Source organism: Leptidea sinapis, chromosome 1 (assembly GCF_905404315.1).
Source record: "Leptidea sinapis chromosome 1, ilLepSina1.1, whole genome shotgun sequence".
Taxonomy (NCBI): domain Eukaryota; kingdom Metazoa; phylum Arthropoda; class Insecta; order Lepidoptera; family Pieridae; genus Leptidea; species Leptidea sinapis.
This window is the reverse complement of record NC_066265.1, coordinates 4,144,175-4,165,581: the sequence shown is the minus strand read 5'-3', so window position 1 is coordinate 4,165,581 and position 21,407 is coordinate 4,144,175. Positions and strand designations below refer to the sequence as shown.

At 36.5% G+C, this 21,407-nt stretch overlaps 1 protein-coding gene across 2 annotated transcripts; it reads left to right on the top strand.

Annotated features, from left to right (window-relative positions):
- Nucleotides 1–589: 589 nt before the first annotated feature.
- Nucleotides 590–18,324, top strand: LOC126968913 (methylthioribose-1-phosphate isomerase). Of its 2 annotated transcripts, none has more exons than XM_050814112.1 (8): nt 590–739; nt 951–1,105; nt 1,937–2,035; nt 6,771–6,907; nt 12,147–12,355; nt 14,914–15,077; nt 15,841–16,042; nt 17,978–18,324. In XM_050814112.1, exons 2-8 carry the CDS (start codon nt 974–976, stop codon nt 18,091–18,093), a joined length of 1,059 nt encoding a protein of 352 aa, XP_050670069.1. In that variant the 5' UTR covers nt 590–739; nt 951–973; the 3' UTR covers nt 18,094–18,324. The 2 variants fall into 2 exon arrangements, with proteins under 2 accessions (XP_050670069.1, XP_050670076.1); XM_050814119.1 differs by having other exon boundaries at nt 693–787.
- Nucleotides 18,325–21,407: the final 3,083 nt, after the last annotated feature.

Here is a 21,407-nt window from a genome sequence, read left to right as displayed (position 1 = left end):
AAAGCATCTCTGAATTTGATGACAAACTACAAAATAAAATCCTGAGTGAAATGAATTGAAAAATATGAGGCTACCTAAAAGTGAATCAAATTATTACGACAATATAATGGATTTACAATTATTTTTATTTTTGGAATCGATGTCCTCCCGCCGCGGCACCCCTCTCACCCCTCGTCACGTCGCGCTTGACGAGAAAGTTAAAAAAAATACAGTAAAAACATAAAATTTAAAACCTCCTTCTTTTTTAGTCACATCCAAATCTTTGGCATCTTTTTTTTAACTATAAAAATTGTCAATATCCAACATAAATAAACAACAATAAATCGGTCCTTTCGAAGTTAAATTCATAAAATTATATTAGTTACGAATTTTACATAAAAATTGATTGATTGATAATAAACGAAACTATAATAAACTACAATTATAGTAAGGAAGCCCTTTATAGAGGGACTCAGTAAGACCATGTTTATTTTAGGAACCCGGCTTCGAAGTGCAATCAGTTAGAACAAATTTTACTAGAGTATCACACTATTATTTTTTTGTATCTGTGTGTCACAGTCATTGTCTTATTATTTATGAATTGTTACGAATGAAAGCCTTGGCTGTGCGTTTTATGGCTTTAGTCCGACCATGGTGGGCGAATAAAAAAAATTAAACGAGACTGACAGCTGACGGCAAGTGACATAATATGCGGGAAACCGAAAATTTAGTCATGCTACAATAAGTAATAATTTGAAAAGTATGTATTATTTAATTGTTTTATTTTGTTCTAACTTCTAATAAGTATGTAAGTGATTGTTATATAATTGTTATGAGCTGCTATAACGACGTAACTTCATGATCATTTTTAACCTGAAAGTGGAATTAAAAACCGCATACTCGATAGATAAATATGTCAATAAGTAATTGAAAGTTGATAAAACTTTTTAAAAGTATATTTAAAATTGTAGCAACAAAATTTAATAGAGTGAAGATGGGCTTAGAATCTATACGGTACTCTCGTGGAAAGTTAGAAGTACTGGACCAGTTGTTATTGCCACTACAAACTAAATATATTAAGGTAGATGGAGTTGAAGATGGATGGAAAGTAATTAATAAAATGCAAGTAAGTATAAAACGCAGCACTGTTTAAAAGTATTATTTAATGTAGTGTTTTAATAGTAAATGAAGAAAAGGCTGTATTTATATTATCTAGAATAGAAATATGCACACTTTGGTTGTTAAATTTTCACTATAATATGCAACAAGTGCTTTTTAATATTTTTACCTTTTGTTTTTCCAATTGCATTGGGTTCAACCAGACCTTTAAACCTACAATTTATTTCACAGTGAACTATAGTGAAACCTATATTATTTTAAGAACAATTAATTTAAATATTGATAACTGTTGTATCTTATAATGTTTGAATTATCTATATTTTATTTTTTTGTAATAATTGTACTCACCATTATAATGACTAATATGTATTATAAAATGTACATCAAAGTAATTGTATGCTTCCACATAATGATAGTTTTAATTTTATGTAGTCGTAGTATTGTAAATATAATTCAGAGTGATTAGTAGTAAGAACATCAAATAAAAAAAAAAGATGTCATTTGCAGGAATAGAATAATTAATTAAAATGGGATTTATTGGTATTTCATTACTACATTAAATCTAAATTGCATGTATTTGCAATTAGACTCCTTAATTGGGTCTATTTTGTGTCCTACATACAACTTTTATGACATTAAAGGATATCTATGATGTTGAACAACACATACTGGGCCAGCATTGTTGATTAATAACTTGTAGACATTGACCCTACTTGGGTTTCAACCCACGCAATTTTTCAAAATATGGTGCAAAAGTTACTTTTATAACTATGTCAAGCATCATCAGTTTTGGTGATAGGACAATGTCATACTAATGAGTTTATTGAACTTGTTTTAGGTGCGGGGCGCCCCTGCCATAGCCATTGTAGGATGTTTATCTCTAGCCAGAGAATTGTTAGATGATAACAGCTCTGACAAAAAAGTTATGAGACAAGAGGTCAGTGTGATAAGACAATATATCTTCTTGACTGTATTATTTTCGTTAGTGTTTAAGAGGGCCAACTATTATATTAATGAAATGATCTGTTAATAGGGTGACAGATTAACCACAAGTTCACTGACAGATTCCAGATGTTTAGTAATTATTGTACTTAACATGTAATAAACACACCAGCAAAACTGCATGGCTGCCACACCTTTGAATTACCGTCTTCTTTAACCGCTAGCATATTGCTTTGTAACAGTGATCACTTGAATATTAATTATCTTGTTATTTCATAGAAAGTAAGATATTTGATCTTATATAATATTTGACAGAATTACAGAAAAAAAAATCAAAACCTTTTTAGGATGAAATGGGGTTTTTTCATCTTATACCCAGATTTTGAGACCACTCGACAGAAAAGTGACTTTCTGATTTTGATTGTACAATAAGTAATTATTATGTCCATATTTTTCATCAGTAATGCGAAGTTAATGATGGTGCAATGGATGCAATTCTGACCTGATATTGGTTGATATATTTAGTGACACAGCCAATTTTTGCCTTATTTTAATTGTATTCATATTAGACATAATGGTTTCATTTACAGCTACAGTTAAGTGTTTAAAATAATAAAGTTTCTGTATATTTTGTTACTGAAAATTTAAGTATGAGTAAAACTAAGAAATAAAATTAATTATTATATTATCTTTCATGATTAAAGAGATGTCTTTATAGTCAATTTTAATATTGAATGTTTGAGTTGTCAAAGTCAAATAAACTATACACACGGGCACAATTAGTGGAACACAAAAAAAGCAAGATTTTAAAATCTTTTACTTGAGGAACTGGTCAGTTATGATATTTTTTTAATTTATTGTCAAATTTGAAAATAGAAAATTAGATGACATACACTTTTTTCATTCATTTGTTTTATTTTCCCAAACAATATGTTTTGTCAACTTGTTCGAGTAATAACTACGTAATTGTAATTTTTTTGAAAAATTGCACTTAATGGTTTTTTATAAATTTGTTCTTCTATAGGCAATTTTGTTTATTATAAGCTCTTTATTATGCCTGACTTAACATCACTGGAAATCATTAGGGCTGATGAAATGAGAAGAAATGGCCATACCTACAGATCGATTGCCTCAAGTCTTTGTCGACCAGTATCAACGATTCATCGCAGCATCCAGCGGTACAGATCGTCTAATTCTCTTGTGAGGAGGAGGGGTTAAGGTAGAAAAAGATGTACATCGAGGCAAGATGACAGTTTTTTACAACTTGGAGTTCGTAGGAATACGCGATTAACGGCTGTACAAGCTCGAAATGAACTGGAAGACGTTCGAGAAGTACGAGTAAGTGAGCGTACAGTTCGCAGGAGATTTGAAGAAGTTGGTTTAGGGTCGTATATACCTGCCAAAGGCCCAAAACTTGAGAGACGACACCGCGTAAACCTATTTAGCTATGCGCGAGAACATCGTCATTGGGCTTTGAACGAATGGCAGCAGGTTCTCTTTACTGATGAGTGCAGAGTTCTTTTAAAACAGATCGATGGGAGACAGCGAATATGGAGACGCAAAGGAGAACACCATATACAGTCTAATTTTGAACACACAGTGGCTTATGGTGGCGGCTCGATTATGGTTTGGGGAGGAATATGTTTGGGAGCTCGCACGGAGTTAGTGATAGTCACAGCAGATGACAGCAGATCGATACATCAGAGACATTTTAGAAGAACATGTTGTACCATTTGCCCCATTTATTGGTGACGACTTTATTCTAATGCAAGATAATGCTCGTGCTCATAGTGCACAATCGGTACAGGCATATCTGAGCCACGTAGGTATACCGGTGATGCAGTGGCTAGCAAATTCCCCCGATATGAATCCGATAGAGCATGTCTGGGACTTGCTAAAAAGAAGGGTTAAATCCAGAATGCCACCCTCCAACAATCTGAATGAACTTGGAAACGCATTACTTGAGGAGTGGGAGCGGTTGCCTCAAGAAATCATCGATAACATAATCTGTAGCATGCCCAGACGAATGGAAACCGTAATCAGAGCAAGAGGGGGAAACACTCGTTATTAATTTTGCTTTAATTTTATTGTTAAATCATTTAATGCTTACTTTTAATTATTTTTTGTGATGGTTCATAATCATCTAAAAATTTCACTTATTTCAAATTTCTTTATTTTTCAATAAAAAATAACGAAGACTTTTCAAAGTCGTTGTTAAAAGATGTTAATCAATTTGTTATTTTGTGTCTAATTACATTTTCGTCAAATATATGCGCTATTATCTCATAGTCTCACTTTTTTTTCTGTTCCGCTAATTGTGCCGGTGTGTATATATTCAATTAGTTTTAAAGTAAGTGCTTAGATTCATCACTATAAATATTTCTTTTAAATTACTGAATATTATGTTCGGAATAAGAAAGGCTTGTAAGAAGAACATACATGAAATTCAACAGCCACTCTTTTCAATCAAATAGAGTATTTTACAATAGATATAATATACTTTTTTTTATGGAATTGGAGGATAAACTAGTGTATGGGTCACATGGTGTTAAGTGATCACTGCCACCCTATTCCTCTTGCAACTTTTTTTGAAGGTACCCATGTTGTATCGTCCCGGAAAATGTAGTAGGTAAAATAGTACATGGAAGAAAGCTCCTTGAAAACCGCACTGTTGTGGAACGCCACACATCCAGATGGTGGGGATGATATCCTAACTTGTGGCGTGTCGTGCGAAGGTAGAATTGGGCCGGAGGAATCAGGTTAAACAGCTCTTAGAAGACACACAACGAAGCGACGTCTCTACGCAACGCCAAGTGATCCAGCCATTCACAGAGCACTGGGTCCCCGACAATTCGAGCTGCTCTACGTTGCACGCGGTCAAATGCATCGAACTGATACTGGGGTGCGCCAGACCAGAGATGACAGCAATACTCCATGTGTGGCCGGACCTGCGCTTTATAGAGCGCTAGAATGCAGGCCGGCTCCCAGGTTCTTCGAAGCCAATTTGGCTTTGCCCTCCAGATGGCCACGGAATTGGCTATCGCTCGAGATTTCGAGACCCAGTATTCAGACACTAGGCGAGACTTTAAGGGAAGTGTTGTCGAAGAGCGGTGATACGACAAATGGGGTTATTTTTAGTGGTAAACGCGCAAACTTGAGTCTTCTGGGGGTTGAATTGGACAAGGTTCAATTTTCCCCATTCCGCGACCTTCTCGAGAGAGGACTCGATAGAATACACAAGGTTCTCCTGGCACTGGTCGACGATTTCCCGAGAGAGCATCGCCCGTGTATACGGAATCACCAGTGCTGTCGTCTGCAATGATATGTTGGAGGTGTCCAACGTATCATTGATATGCAGAAGAAACAGCGTGGGAGATAGCACACAGCCTTGGGGCACTCCAGCGGTCACGGGCTTCGGGTTCGAGCAATATCCGTCGACAACGACCTGTATGCAGCGCCCAGTGAGGAAGCTGGAGGTCCACTTGCATAAGCTCTCGGGAAGCCCAAGTGATGGAAGTTTTGAGATGAGCGCCTTGTGCCATACACGATCAAAAGCCTTCGCTATATCCAGGCTAACTGCCAGGCCTTCCCCCTTGCCTTCAATAGCCGCCGCCTATCTATGTGTTAGGTATACCAGAAGATCACCTGCCGACCGACCATGGCGAAAGCCGTACTGTCGGTCGTTGATCAACTGGTGAACTTCTAGGTGATCAAGAGCTGGCGGATAATTATGCTCGTCATGATTTTGGAGAGCAGGGAGGTAGTAGCAATAGGCCTGTAGTTTACCGGATCCGACCTGTCTCCTTTTTTTTTTTGGATCGGATGGACAAGGGCTGACTTCCGCGAGTCAGGGACTACGCCTTTTGAATAAGAGTGCCGGAATAAACGCGTTAGCACCAGCGTCAACTCAGGGGCACACTTTCTATGCATGATTGCGGAAATGTCATCCGGCCCGCTCGACTTCCAGACGTCCAACGAAAACAGAGCTCGACTAACATTTGTCTTTCTGACCTGTCCTTCAGGCATTGAGCATCGCGGGATGGTCGGCGGTGTTTTTCCGTTGTCGTCAAGAGTAGATCGGCTTTCTCTATTGCTGTATGGGCCAGGGTGTCATTCCTCATGTGGAACGGCGGCAGGGACGTCTGGTTGAAGTTACCAAGAGCAGCTTTCGACAACAACCAGAACTTGCGTGTTCCAGTCGGGTAACTGGAAAGCTGCTCGCCGATTTTGACTTCGTGCTTCGATTTCGCCCGGGCGATTTGCCGCTTAAAGAATCTGGAGGCACGGTTATATTTCCTCCGGTCCTCGACACTAACCTATGCGAAACATAGCGGCACTAGGCCGCTACTTCACGCCGATATTCTGTGCGAGTGTGGTAAGTAATCAGGACGAGTCTGGCCAGATTGCGCTGACGTCATAAGACGGCAGTGTGACTCTCCCATTTTTACGCCTCTTACGACACCATTGGGCCTGGGACTCCCCTAATCTTTTTACGCCCCGGGGAAGCACAGGGCAAAATACATTACAAATAAAGTTGTAAGGTGCTTTATCCGATATATGAATCAAGTTTAAATTATCATATATTGGGTGCATCATCCTTTAAATCTTGAATTCACTGACCGTGTAAGGGTGCTTCGTGAACACATTGATTATACATATTTCTGTACATATATTGTAATAAAATGTCATCCATTTTTATTTTCATAAAAAAAAATCCATATTTATTTCAGATAGAAGGCAAATTAAATTACTTAGTGTCGGCGCGACCAACTGCTGTTAACATTAAATTGGCTGCAGAAGAGCTAATTAATTTGTCGAACAGATTAAGTGCTGACGAGTTAGTAACCCCAGAGGAATTCAAGGAAGTGTATGTATATTTAAATATTTTGTTTAATGCAAATAAGTGATGAGAGCAGTAAGATGTTCGCTTGATTGTAACTGATGCACCCAACCCATTACAATGCATTGTCAATGAAGAGTCTTAATTATAAAGTGTGGGTTTTGCAATTGGTTGAACCGTTGTTGACTCTCACCGCTAAGCCCCCGGTTCAATCCCTGCCCGCCAAGTACCAATGTGTTTTCGAATTCATATGGACGTTGTTTCGACACTTATAAGGACGGCAACGCTATTGTGATTCATCTGGTGTTACAAGAGAGTGTGGGCTGCGGTGATCACTTATCATCAGGTTACCTGTATTTTTCAGTTTGAAACATAACATGTTAAGTCTCATTAGCCGAGTAATTGCACTAGCTATGGCACATTCTAATCGAAACAAAAAATGATAGCATACTACTCTTGCACGGCTTTTCGTGATACCCACCTAGAGACCTGTGCAAAGGAGCCTTCCCACTGCTTTGAATTTATATGACCCAAAATTACAGATGTTTTTTTTTATGGAATAGGAGGACAAACGAGCGTACTGGTCACCTGGTGTTAAGTGATCACCGCCGCCCACATTCTCTTGCAACACCAGAGGAATCACAAGAGCGTTACCGGCCTTTAAGGAAGGTGTACGCGCTTTTTTGAAGGTACCCATGTCGTATCGTCCCGGAAACACCGCACAAGGAAGCTCATTCCACAGCGTTGTAGTACGCGGAAGAAAGCTCCTTGAAAACCGCACTGTGGAGGACCGCCACACATCCAGATGGTGGGGATGATATCTTAACTTGTGGCGAGTCGTGCGAAGGTAGAATTCGGCGGCAGGAATCAGGTTAAACAGCTCTTCGTATCACTCCCCGTGATAAATGCGGTAGAAGACACACAATGAAGCGACGTCTCTACGCAACGCCAAGTGATCCAGCTGTTCGCAGAGCACTGGGTCTGAATAAGTTTAGAAACCTAAATAATCTTAAAACAGAAATAGATCTAATTATTAATCACTATTACAATACCTCAATTAAAAGTTCAAATATTTCTAACCAAGATAGGATATAACTTATTAATTGATAATATTTATAGAATCTAACATTCATTTTTAAGTTGTGAGAGAAATGATAAAATCTGAGAATGAGAAACTCAACCAGTTATTTTTAATTAGTCTGTTGTATTTTGCTGCATTCCCATTAATCAGTATAATTATGAATGCATTAATTAATGTTTGATTTTGTTACAATTTCAACTTTTTATCAAACAACTATATATAATATTTTATTTATTTACTTAACCAATAAAGCCCCTATCCTTACAGAGTGACCTATTGCGATCGAGGCTTGACTTAAATTTAAGTGTTATAAGATCGAATATTAGATGTATTAAAAATGATAGTTGATAGATAACTCCAAAAGAAATACGATAAAGAAATTTTAAGTCTGTTTTCTAACATCAACTAATCATTAAATACTTTTTCTATTTAAAAATCTTATCAATGACTTCTTACGTCATTACATGAATTAGTATTCTAAATTAAAACATGTCAGAAATAATCGATTAGTAGTATTATGTATATTTTAAACCTGTTTTCACTTTGTAATAAGAGGCGCCGATTTTTTTCTACCTATGAGTATTTATATGAGCTTTTTAAAAACTCTTGAAATATTATTCCCTCTGAATTTGTTTTTTAAATATTTTTTTCTCTTTGATATGACGTCTCCCGTTGAAAACAGCGAATGCAGATATATTTTTCCATAAATAGACAAAGTAAATCATTTTGATAAGGAGCTCCGCAAATCATTGTACTTGTAAATATGGCCGGCGAATGAAACGTTTCGTTATGCTGGTGTGTATTTTTAAGTGTGAGGTTTCTGTCAACGACGAATCCTGTTTCAAGTTTACAAATCTGATATACGTCGCTTCAGGCATATATTATATTATTCCATCTAGTGAGCTTACTAATTTGTTGTACTCAAACTTATAATTTAAAGATGAAAAGTCGATGCAACTCATGCATTTTAAATGATGACATAGAGATCTCACCACAAAACCAGTTATATATCCAACTATTTGCTATATATATTCACAAGCTTGGTTATGATCGTTTTTCATTCGTTATCGTTCACACGATTTGAACATTTCTCACACTTCGCTGAGAAGAATTTTGGATAAAGACCTCGGTATGAAGGCTTACAAAGTTCAATTGGTACAGGAACTGAAGCCTCATGACCATTCGATGCGTTTTTGCTTCGCCCAATGGGCTGAAGATTGTTTGGCATGAGATGAACAATTTTTTGCGAAATTGATTTTGATGGATGTTTTTGCACATTCTGAGCCAGAGCAGTAATGTTTTCGGTTGAACGCAATGGACGAAAACGTACACGGGTTGCTGTGTCTAATAACGATCCATTTTCACGAACTCGCTTCACAAATTGACGCACTAACTGAACTGAAGGCGAAACATTTCTTGACAATTTTGCGTGGCGGCCATCTTGGATTTTAAAAATGATCCCAAATACGTTCTCTGCACCCTCGAGAACCTCGGATACGAAATCCAAATAAGTAGTTGAAATCATAATTTTGCGCGGCGGCCATCTTGGATAACAAAAATGATCCGTTTTCTGCACCCTCGAGAACCTTGGATACGAAATCCATATTGTTAAAATCTTAATTATTATAGGAGTCAGTTTTTTTTACTTATTTGATTATTTTGTTAAGTAACAAGTTGACAACCATACATACAATGTAATTTCAACACGCGTTTCTGCAGATCAGTCAAATCATGAGGCACCATTTTTCAATATTATGTATTTAACTAAAATATAACCAATGAAAATATGATTAAACCGCGTAATTTACTTAAATAACGTACAATTAAATATCATTAAATTATTTTTATACAATTAGAGATAAATATTTTTATTTAATTTTAAGAGTTTTATATGATTTGAAATTTATTTGTCTAAATCGCGGACTGCGGTTAAGTAGACATATGAGTTACAAGAAGCTTGGTAGCTGAAGTATGATACAAATGGTCTAGTTGATCAGCTAACGTCAGGGTGTCGAATTTGCGTGACGGTGTGCGCGCCAATCGTAAACATTCACTCTGATAATTATTCCCTAACGCACCAAAAGAAGTATAACTTCAGAAACACGAATTAATGCAATTAAGTATCGCAATAAACAAATTTTCACATGAATACCATTGAAGGCCATTTTTGCGTTGCGTAATATAGCGAGGTTTATGTACTTAAATGTCTTAGATAAGTTGTATAAACATTGATAAGAATGTTTTCCTCCTTACGAATAAATTATCAATTAAATTTTATTAATTAATATTAAATTTTATTATGTCTTGGTATTTCCACACAACGCCGCAGTCATGTAGTAGGGTATAGCTTCAAAATCGGACTCTTTACGGGCATTGAAGCATATCACGGTCAGATAACGCACGAGTTGAATGCAGAGCTCAGGAATGCGATAATGCTGTGACTTAATTATAATTTGACCATATGTTGATGACCATAATCATGAGTGTGTCGATAAATTGAAACAATGCTTTAAGTTTACCATTCTAAACTAATAATTAATTCTCAATTTTTTTTCTGCCTTTCTTCAACACACATCTCTTAAACATATTTCGCCATTATCGTGCTTGGCGATGAATAAAAAAACGTTTTTTTTGGAATGACCTGATGGAATCGAATCAGTCATTATTAAAATAAAAAATAACACGAGATCGCAACTTTAGTATTAACACTATAACACGGCGAGGCCAGGCATGTGGACAGTGGAGGGAGATGCTCCCGCTCTTTACCTCAGACCCGGACTGCATTCAACTCGCGCGATAACTGTAACCCCCTTATTCATAATGATCCGCTAACTTTAAACAGACGTTTAGGAGTGTTTTTTCTCATTCTGACTTAGGTCAATATAAGAAGACAGAGTGAGAATTAGCAATGCTTTAAGTTAGCAGACTATTATGAATAAGGGGGTAAGTATTTGCTAATCGCCGTAAAATGGGATATTTATGACGGCGCATCATTGTTGTCGTCAAATTAGGTGATGACATTCGAAGAAGTGATGTATTCTAAAGAAATAAATCATGCAACGTCGCATTGCACTTCTGATATGTAATTCCGAGTAAAGTACAAAGTACTACTATATTATTTTATATATATACTAGCTGACCCAGCAAACGTTGTATTGCTGATATTAAAATCGCGATACAAAAGTAACTGTTGATCGTAGATGGGTGAAAATTGAATTTGTATGTATTTTTAATGCTGACTCATAATCAAACAAATTTAAAAAAAATGTCAAAATATTAAAAAAAAAAATTGGCGTGGACCACCCTTAACATTTAGCGGGATGAAAAATAGATTTTGTCCGATTCTCAGACCTACCCGATATGCACTCAATATTTCATGAGAATCGGTCAAGCCGTTTCGAAGGAGTTTAACTACAAACACCGCGACATGAGAATTTTATATATTAGATTTTATAAGTACACATTGGCATGTGAAGGATCACGATATCTCGTCACCACACAATAATAATCCTTCACGTAGAATGCGGCTGGTACTATTTACTTTAACAGCCTAAGGGCTAGGTTCTATTCTAGTAGGCTATGTATATACAGTGCGGTTTAATTCCGATAATATTTCAGCCGGCCGATATAAACTATTTTCTTATTTTAGGGATGAATGGAATAACCGTAGTACACGTTCTCTTGTTTTTATGATAATTGATCATTTTAGTGTTAAACCACCTTTACGATGTCAATTTTTTATGGAAGAGGAGGAATCGCAGTCCGAGCGTCGCCAGCCTTGAGAACATTTATTATCTTATTGATTTTATACATTCATGATAAAAAATGTCGCTCAGAAAAATAATTTTCTATGTGCACCAACGAATGAATGCTAGCGAGTCAGACATTGACTCAGAAGTTCTAGTAATAATAATTAGATGAAGTGGTCGCCCGGAGGTAGTCGATATTTTTTATTGAATTTTTATTTAGTGTCTAGATCTATTATAGTTGGATTGATTGTATTTTGATATCTGACCTTTGGCGAGGATCACTAATCTGTGCCCACGTATTTCGACAGTGTCAATATGAATTTTCTGAGCTTTTTCTTTATGTAAACATTTAGTAGTGGGACAAACCATGAATTTCCTGCTCACGCAGTATTCTATCAAAGATATTAAACATTTTATTTTGTCTTAATAATTTTAGCTTCATCGCAAGCATAGAAAATATGCTCACAAGAGACATACAAGACAATAAAGCTATTGGTCAGCATGGCTGCGACGCTATCCTTAGGAATTTGGAGGGAGATGGGCAGGTCAGGGTGCTGACGCATTGCAACACCGGTTCCCTGGCCACTGCCGGCTACGGCACAGCATTGGGTGTTATCAGATCCTTGCATGCAGCTAAAAGGCTTGGTAAGTGAGTATATTTTTCTTTTATGATTTGACAATCGGTGTTGTTATGTCTCGCATTTGGGCCGAGTGAACAATTAATGTTGAGTAAGTGGCACTATATGGGGACGTCCGCTCCTGACCAATGACCGATTGGAACTGCCGCTCCTGCGCTATTGAAGACCCCGAAATGGGGCCGATATGTCGGACTCGGGTGTCTCCACCCGCCCTCTACCGACTAAATCGCTTTTACAGCGACATAGGACGTGGGCCGTGGAGGCCGCAAAGACTACGCACCAGCAGTCGCGGGGCATCTCCTAAGAGGTACTCGAACCTCGGGTCGGATGTGTGCTTGTGGGAAAGCGCTCCCGCTGTACGTGCATTCCTTATATAGCACTCAACGTCACACGGCTATATCACTGTCATGACAGTTTTTTGTGAACACATTTAATTCAGACTAGATGTCAATACACTACAGGTGTTATTTGTGTATTGAGTGAAGAGTATAATATGCATATGCTTGTAAGTGTTGTGTTGGTGTTGTCAATGTGTGCGTTAGCTATTAATGTATTAATGGTTACAGTAGCAATGGATTCGCTTACCTTTCTATCTTGCGCTATCTCCGTTAAAGATGTTCTTCTCTTTCGCTCACTTTGTTTGACTAAACGCATGAATATTGTAAGTTTGTGGTTTCGGTGATTTATATAACATAAATGTCTTTCTTCCTGATTGGGATTCACCCCTTCGGCAGGGAGACCTCAGCTAATTAACTAGTATTTTTTTGTGAAATATCTATCTAACAAGAGATATGAATGAATTAACTGTTTATGACTATATGCATTAGTTTTGTTTGCACCAGACAGAAATTGCGGGCAGAAACTACTTAAATTCAAATATTTTTATTCAAACTAGCATGTGAATTCACTTATTGAAAGTCAAAAAAAAACTACCACCCATTCCAAAATTAATGCCTCAGACCTGAGAATACTGGGCGCAACAAACTCTACGGGCTTTTTTTTCATCAAAAAATATGTTAACAAAGTAATATTGTACAATTAAACTTATTATTTAATTGCCTGAGGGCGGTCGCTCCATTCCCAATCTGTGGAATCATTAAAAAAGTCATTTATGTTATAGTAACTTTTAACCACACAAACGTTTTTTAACAATTCTTTTGAATAACGTTATACTTTTGTTTTGAACATTTTCTGGGACCTTGTTTTAAAAGCTATACATCGCCCCACAAAAGACTTACAAACCCGACTTAGCCGAGTAGTAGGCATTATAAGCTTATGTCTGCTCCTGGTGTTAACAGTACGGTTATGACAGTTTCTAGCAAATTCACTTATGTTCCTATGAACATACATTACATTATCAACAATATATATACAGTAACAGAACAGTACTTTAGCGCCCAAATCGACGCACGCACACATACACACGATTTACACGGACGCTAAGCAATCTTGGGAAAACAAAAGTATTGAGTGCCACGCCGCACGTTGCCGGGAATGGGTCGCTGTCCGAGTTAAAATAGCTGCACTCCGCCGTCTGCGTCGTCAATATTTTTGTATGTACCAACCCTAACGCTCTACCCAGAAGTAGGTATAAACAAGAAGACCGCTGAGCTATGCTACTGTTCTATTACTTGTATTACGTCGCGGGCCCATTGGTTTACATAGGTTGTCGGATTAGGTTTGAACGGATAGGATTGGATATCTACAGTTAAGCTTTTGTGTAAGTAGATATCAGCTACTACCAGCCATATTATGTCATATGCAAACTTATAACAAAAGCCTTTGGTTATAATATGATCCACATTGTTGGTTGCATTTAGCATTTTCCTATTACATAGAAATTGCTTTAAGTTGTTTACTTTTAATTCTTGTAATGTTATCTATAATAGTTATTATACAGTATTTGCTATCGGTTCTTGTTATCATGACGATGGTTTACTTTGTTGTTTTGATAAATAAGATAATTATAGCACATAATTGTAATGAACGACGCAGTGCTGTCTGTTTGTATGTCCGGAAAATCCTTAACCACGGTTTTAACCATCCGTTCGTAACTGCTGTGGACTATAAAGTTGCATCACTTTAGATTTTATATTGTTATTGGAATGATTTATAAAACGTTGAAGCTGTAAATGGTTATTTAACATAGTTGCAATGAGTTTCTTGCCAATTCTCATTCATCTTCTCATTCTCATCAAACTCAACCTTCTCCGAAGGGGTGGTAAATGTAAAACGAAAAGAAAACTTTTGATATTCATAGGTGTCATTTCCATGACAAGGTGTACATGCTTTTTTTTAAAGCTTTGTACGTAGAAGAATGTTCCTGGAAAAACGCAATTAAGGATCTACTTTACAGTTAAGTAACCTGCTCAACCTAAGTGTTGAACAACACATACCAAATCTTCGATCGATGCGTCACTCGGACGGTTGGCTCAGTTGTTGAGAGCGCTCGGACGGAACCCGAGAGGGGTGGGTTCGAGTCCATTGGTACAAATTAAATTTGAATATTTAATCCAAGTGCTAACACTTAAAAGTAACAAACTGTTTTTGATATTTGTATTCCAGAACATGTATACTGTACGGAGACTCGGCCGTACAACCAGGGTGCTAGACTGACGGCCTACGAGCTGGTGCATGAGAAGATCCCTGCCACGTTGATCGTGGACAGCATGGTCGCGGCGCTCATGCATGCGAGGAGCATCAGCTGTGTCATTGTTGGAGCAGACAGGGTGAGCGACACTCGTGTGAACTGAGACTGTAGAGACGTCGCTTCATTGTGTGTCTTCTACCGCATTTATCACGGGGAGTGTTCCGAAGAGCTATTTCAACTGATTCCTGCCGCCGAATTCCACCTTCGCATGACACGCCATTAATTAAGATATCACCCCCACCATCTGCATGACGTGTGGCGGTCCTCCACAGTGCGGTTTTCAAAGAGCTTTCTTCCACGTACTACAAAGCTGTGGAATGAGCTTCCTTGTGCGGTGTTTCCGGGACGATACGACATGGGTACTTTCAAAAAAGCGCGTACACCTTCCTTAAAGGCCGGCAACGCTCCTGTGACTCCTCTGGATTTGCAAGAGAATGTTGGCTGTGATTCCTCTTGTGATCAACACCAGAGGATGGTGTTGCAAGAGAATGTGGGCGGCGGTGATCACTTAACACCAGGTGACCCGTACGCTCGTTTGTCCTCCTATTCCAAATAAAATAATATAATACAAATAAAACAACATTATTTTTGTCAGATATAATTAGTGTGATTTCACTATTCACTTTCACATCATAGTGAAATTACTTGTCAAATGAAACTAAACATCTTATGTCTCAAGGTGACGAGCACAATCGTAGTGCCGCTCAGAATATTTTTTAGTTTTTCTAGATTCCTGAGTGGCACTTCATTGTAATGGGCAGGGCGTATCAATTACCATCGGCTGAACGTCCTGCTCGTCTCGTACCTTATTATCATAAAAAATTGTGTAATTATTACAATAGGTTGCAGCAAACGGTGACACTGCAAACAAGGTAGGCACGTACCAAATAGCGATCGTCGCGAAATATCACAACGTGCCTTTCTACGTGGCAGCGCCGTTCACATCCGTCGACGCGAGCGTGGCCTCCGGAGAGAGGATCAAGATCGAGGAGAGACCAGACACAGAGATGACGTTCATCGGGGACAAGAGGATTGCAGCACCCGGTTAGAATGTATAATTTATAACGGCTGTCACAAAACTGCAATTAAAATTAAAAAGAATATTAATTCACTTACACCAAGAAAATTACACTTGTGAATGCCAAAGACATATTTTTTCCACGACTTTGTAAAAGTTAAAAATCGCATTGCCATACAAATATTCATAACCATAATGTTAACACCAGGAACAAACATAAACTAGTAATCACCTGGACTTTATATGAATTGCTTTGATTTTGAGGTTATGTTACATTTTATCCAATAACATCAAATCCCGGGTTTTGATTTCAAAAATTATAAGTGGGGAGTGATCATTGGATATTTACAAATCATCCAAAAGAAAGGAGGATGGAGAGAATGGACCCCCATAATTTAAAAATTAAGGAAGCATCGTACGAGTATAAGTTTATATTAATTATAAACTTAAGTTTACACGATGTTTAAACAAAAATTATGAAGGCGACACTAAATGCTAGCGACCTTGAGCGATACGAATTCACGGCTGCCGGCTCGCCATCTATGTAACATTGCCAATATTTTCAAAATTCTTGCGTGGAAAATAGTTTATTTGCTTACAATCCTCGTTATTCCCTACAAATCTGATTAAATGTACCTACACAAAAAAGTAAAAGCTATAAGAATAACTTTTCTGAGAGTAGTACTAAAAAAATACTTCCTGCCATGCCAAAAAACTTGTTTAACTGCAAAGAAAAGTGTTCGTTCAAAAAGACTCGGGAGTGTGAACTATGTATAACCAACAGCAGGCATTAGGAACCTACAAACAAGACTTAAGGATATGTGTAACAGGATTAAGTAATGTTCATAGCTCGAAATGCTATATTTTCACCACAAAATTTGTCTAAAAAGACCATGTTTGCGTGTTTTCTGCCTACTCTTCGCCTTAAGGCGCTTAGATATGGGAGTCAAAAGAAATGAATTATTATAATTTATTAAAAAATATAAATCTTGCACTAACGGAACGTTTTGCGCAATTGACATCGACATTTTTTTGACATGACAGTAAATTTTTATATGGATGTTCCGACACCATCAAACTATTTATACCTACTCAAATCAGTAATTCACAATAAGATTTAATAAGATTATTATCGCTTTAAATACTTAAAATTACAGTAGGTAAATATCGTTAAGATAGACCTGCTTGAAAAAATAATGAATTGTGATTACTCAATTATTAGCTGCTGGCAAACCTTACATATATGTGTGTATATATATAATGTTATCTTTTAGTAGACAGTAATTTGGCATAGACGTAAGATACAAATTATTGATTGAACAATAGATATTGGTTAATAATTTTAGGTTATATTTCACTTTTAGGTATATCTTTTTTCTACCACTTTTTAGAGTTAATTATGATTTGCTTTTTTCATGGTTTTGTTACGTTCTACGCCACTTTTTTCAGTGGGCCCCAAAATACATGCATTCTCGCCATCCTCCTTTGACGCAATTCTAGGCAGGCGGCGGTCCTCGCATTCTTGGGCAATCTCCTTTGGATTCTGATAATAAATATCAGCTAGATATTAGCTAGATAGTAGGTTTTAGATATTATACAAAACAAACGTAAATATTATCAAATAAATCTTAATTTGCTACTTCGGTAAAGTAGGCAAATTAATTAGGTATTTATTATGAATCTTAATCTGATGTTCTGACTAAAGAATATATTAAGAATCGCTAAATAATGTTGACTTTTTCGTACATTTGCAAAAAACAGCCTTAAATCAATGTGACCAATGTTGAGAAATCTTTCATTACTACGAAATATGTTCTAATGGAGATTGGCCAACAATATTTTCGATCTTTATATTATTTTATATGTACCTACTTTCTTTTTTTGCTCCTTTTATATACTATAATTTTCATTGTAGTTTTAACCTATACAAAGTAATAATTATGTATATATTTCCTTTTCAGGTATAAATTGTTGGAATCCAGCATTTGATATTACGCCGGCATGCTTGATAACAGGAATCATCACGGAAAAGGGTGTGTTTGCGCCAGACAAACTCAAAGATCTGTTGTTTCAATGATTATTCAGATTGCTATTAAAATAAAATCCTTAAAGAGTAGTATTTTTAAAATATTGAACTTTTGTAATTTTATATGCATCTACAGTTATAATTATTATTAAATTATATGTGTATTTATATATTATGTTTTGTTTAAGAAAATTCAAAAGAATCTGCCAAAATTAGAATATTGTATAATTTTAAAGAAAATTGTGATAACATTTCAGAAATAAAATATGCGTCTTTAGTATATTTGAGATCTTTTCTATTCCTTTATTCACATATAATAGTTTTAGTTGTACAAAGTAAACAGATTGGGAGAAATCTTAAATATTGGTTAATTTTTTATTTTTGTTGTTTTTATATTGTATTATAGTTTAATATTAATGTTTCTATCACCAGATCAGAGTAAATGTTAAAAATACAACAATCATGGTATTTTTATGAATTAATATCCAGATGAACTGCGAGAAATTATTATTTCAAGAAATTGCCTGCTTTTGACATTTCAATAACTGTTCTTTTTTGCATACTAAAGGGTACCTCAGAAATATTTTCTAATTTTTAAATGTAAAAGTAATAGGCAAGGTAATTTAATTTTAAGTAACTTATATTTATCTATAGTAAATTTAATATCAAATCAAAGAGCGAAAAAGATTTATTAAAACAACCATTTTTAATTTAGCACCATTAACTTTTTCACATTCTTTTAATTTGGAGCTGAAATTGGACTCCGTCATGTAAAACCATAGTGGCTACAGAAACACATTTTTCCAAAAAGATGGAGATTCTCATAATATCACAAATGACGCCTAGAAATACACTTTAATAATTTGTTTTATAAATCGTTTTTGACAGCTCAACGACTGACAAGTTATAGTGATGTCCTAAAGGGCGTAATAATCGATATCGATTTTTTTTCGAAAACAATATAATATTATTTTTCATATTTATTAATATGAACGATTAAACTTATTGGTGACGTAATGGCATTCTCCATTAGGTACCCAATATTGTAACCTTGAGCTTTGACTTTAAGTGAATATACTTCTAGCATATTTTTATGTATGGAATAGGGGCCAACTGATGGTATGCGATCACTGCCTTTTCTTCTAACGCCAGAAGAAGTAAGTGTCAATGTTGACCTTGGTAGAAGTTCGAGTTTTTTTTTTTAAATACCTATGTCGTATAGTCTCTAAACACCGTGCTTCGCTTCTTCTGATTATTTGTCCTTCTAAAAAGTATGATAATTTTTGATCCGTTATGCATTGTTTACAAGGATTTTACTTACCTATTTCTGCCGTGAAGCAGTAATGTGTAAGCATTACTGTGTTTCGGTCTGAAGGGCGCCGTAGCTAGTGAAATTACTGGGCAAATGAGATTTAACATCTTATGTCTCAAGGTGACGAGCGCAGATGTAGTGCCGTTCAGAATTTTTGGGGTTTTTAAGAATCCTGAGCGGCACTGCATTGTAATGGGCAGGGCATATCAATTACCATGAGCTGAACGTCCTGCTCGTCTCTAAAAAAAAACTTTGACAATGGGATGGGAGCTTTTTATGTGTACCATCTATATCGGTGGGTGAGACCGACGGTTGCTATATGATAGTTTATGTATCTCTATGTAGAAAGTATCTACGTATCTAGTACGAACTTCTAATACGGTGTGGCGACGCGTCTTCATGCGCAAGCAAGCCATTGTGCGACTATTCCATCTCGATTCGGGGATCAGCCATCTTTCTCGCCGCACTGAGCTCGAATATCTATAGTGTATGCAGTGTTGTTACCTAGGGTACACGTTATTGTGTCATTATCAGCCGGAAGATGTACACTGCTGGACAAAGATCTCCACGACGATTGGTTCTGCGCTGCCCTTGACTGTGTCTTACGTAAAAGAAATATGTCTGACAGTTATAATTTAAGAAGTGAAAGTGAGCCTCCTGCATAGAAAGCAAAATTACACTTTGACACAATATACAAATCTATCCTTTTATGCATATTACCTGTACCTATTTTATATTTGCCGCATCCTGCGACGGCTAAGAACAAGAGGCTCACGTGATGGGAAACAACCGCCCCTGCACACCTGTAACACCAGAAGTCAAGAGGTTACTGGCCTTAAGGGTGTTATACTAAGCTTGAGGTCCCCAAGAGTTTCGGAATACTGCAGGCAGTTATAGATAATTAATTTTAGATTTGCAAGAGCGACATCTCAAGTCAATTTCTTAATATGCAAAATATTGGGGTTGAGCAGGTTATCAATTGTAAAGTAGATACTGTAGATGAAGCCACAACCTGAGAGTTGAACAAAGCATACAAGATTTTATGACGATATCACGATACGTGTCTCGAACGGTTGACTCAGTTAGAAAGAGCACTCGCACGGAACGCGAGAGGTCCCGGGTTAGAGTCCCGCATCGTTCATAATTTTGTTTTCAGTTTTAATTGTTTAAAAAATATACTGTTGAAAAGAATATTAAATTTCCTTGCACATTCAATCAAAAACAAGATAAAGTTACATACCAAAAATGGCGAGAAAATGTTTTTGAAAAAATGATTAATATTATTACATCTATTGAAAAGCACATAGCTAAAACACAGAAAATTTCCTACAAAAGGATAAAAAACAAAAGAGGGATAATAAATTACCGCGTTTAGGCCTTGTATTATATGATAACATATTATGTTACATTACAAGTTCCATATTCAATAAAACAAAGGATAAGTAAATTGTATTTCAATGGTGACAATATTTTTAATTAATATACATTTCATACAAAAATATTACGATAAAAGTCTCAAAACTTTGTATTAGTCAATGTAACATATGAAGTTTCATCAGATCCGTAGACTCAGTCTACACTCTACGATCAGAGCATGCCAATTCAACTTGACTTCAACGTCAAAAACACTGAGAACATTATATATTTTAACATTTTGTTCGACGTCACCTTGCTGTGGCTCAGGCAACGGTCGCAAATGGGTAGCAAATTAGGTAGCGTGTCCGCTGTGCCAATATAGCAACAGGCAAGCTAAAACATGAAGGGAGTTTTGATGTTATGGCAGCACTAAAATTTATCTGTCCATTATGCGACGGGTGCTCTGATTAAAAAAAAGCCACTGGTGGTCCATTATTTTCTTGTTCTTCTTCACAATAATAATCGCAACGTTACTAAACTAATAAAAGCTCAGAACACTACACACTTTCTGACTACTGTCTTTCTGACGTAAACAACAACAAGTCGGCGAATAATTTCCAAGTTTGGCTGCGTGCTAAGTTAGGTACCTTGCGAGCATGTTATTTAACTGTAATAATTGATTACAAAATGATGAACA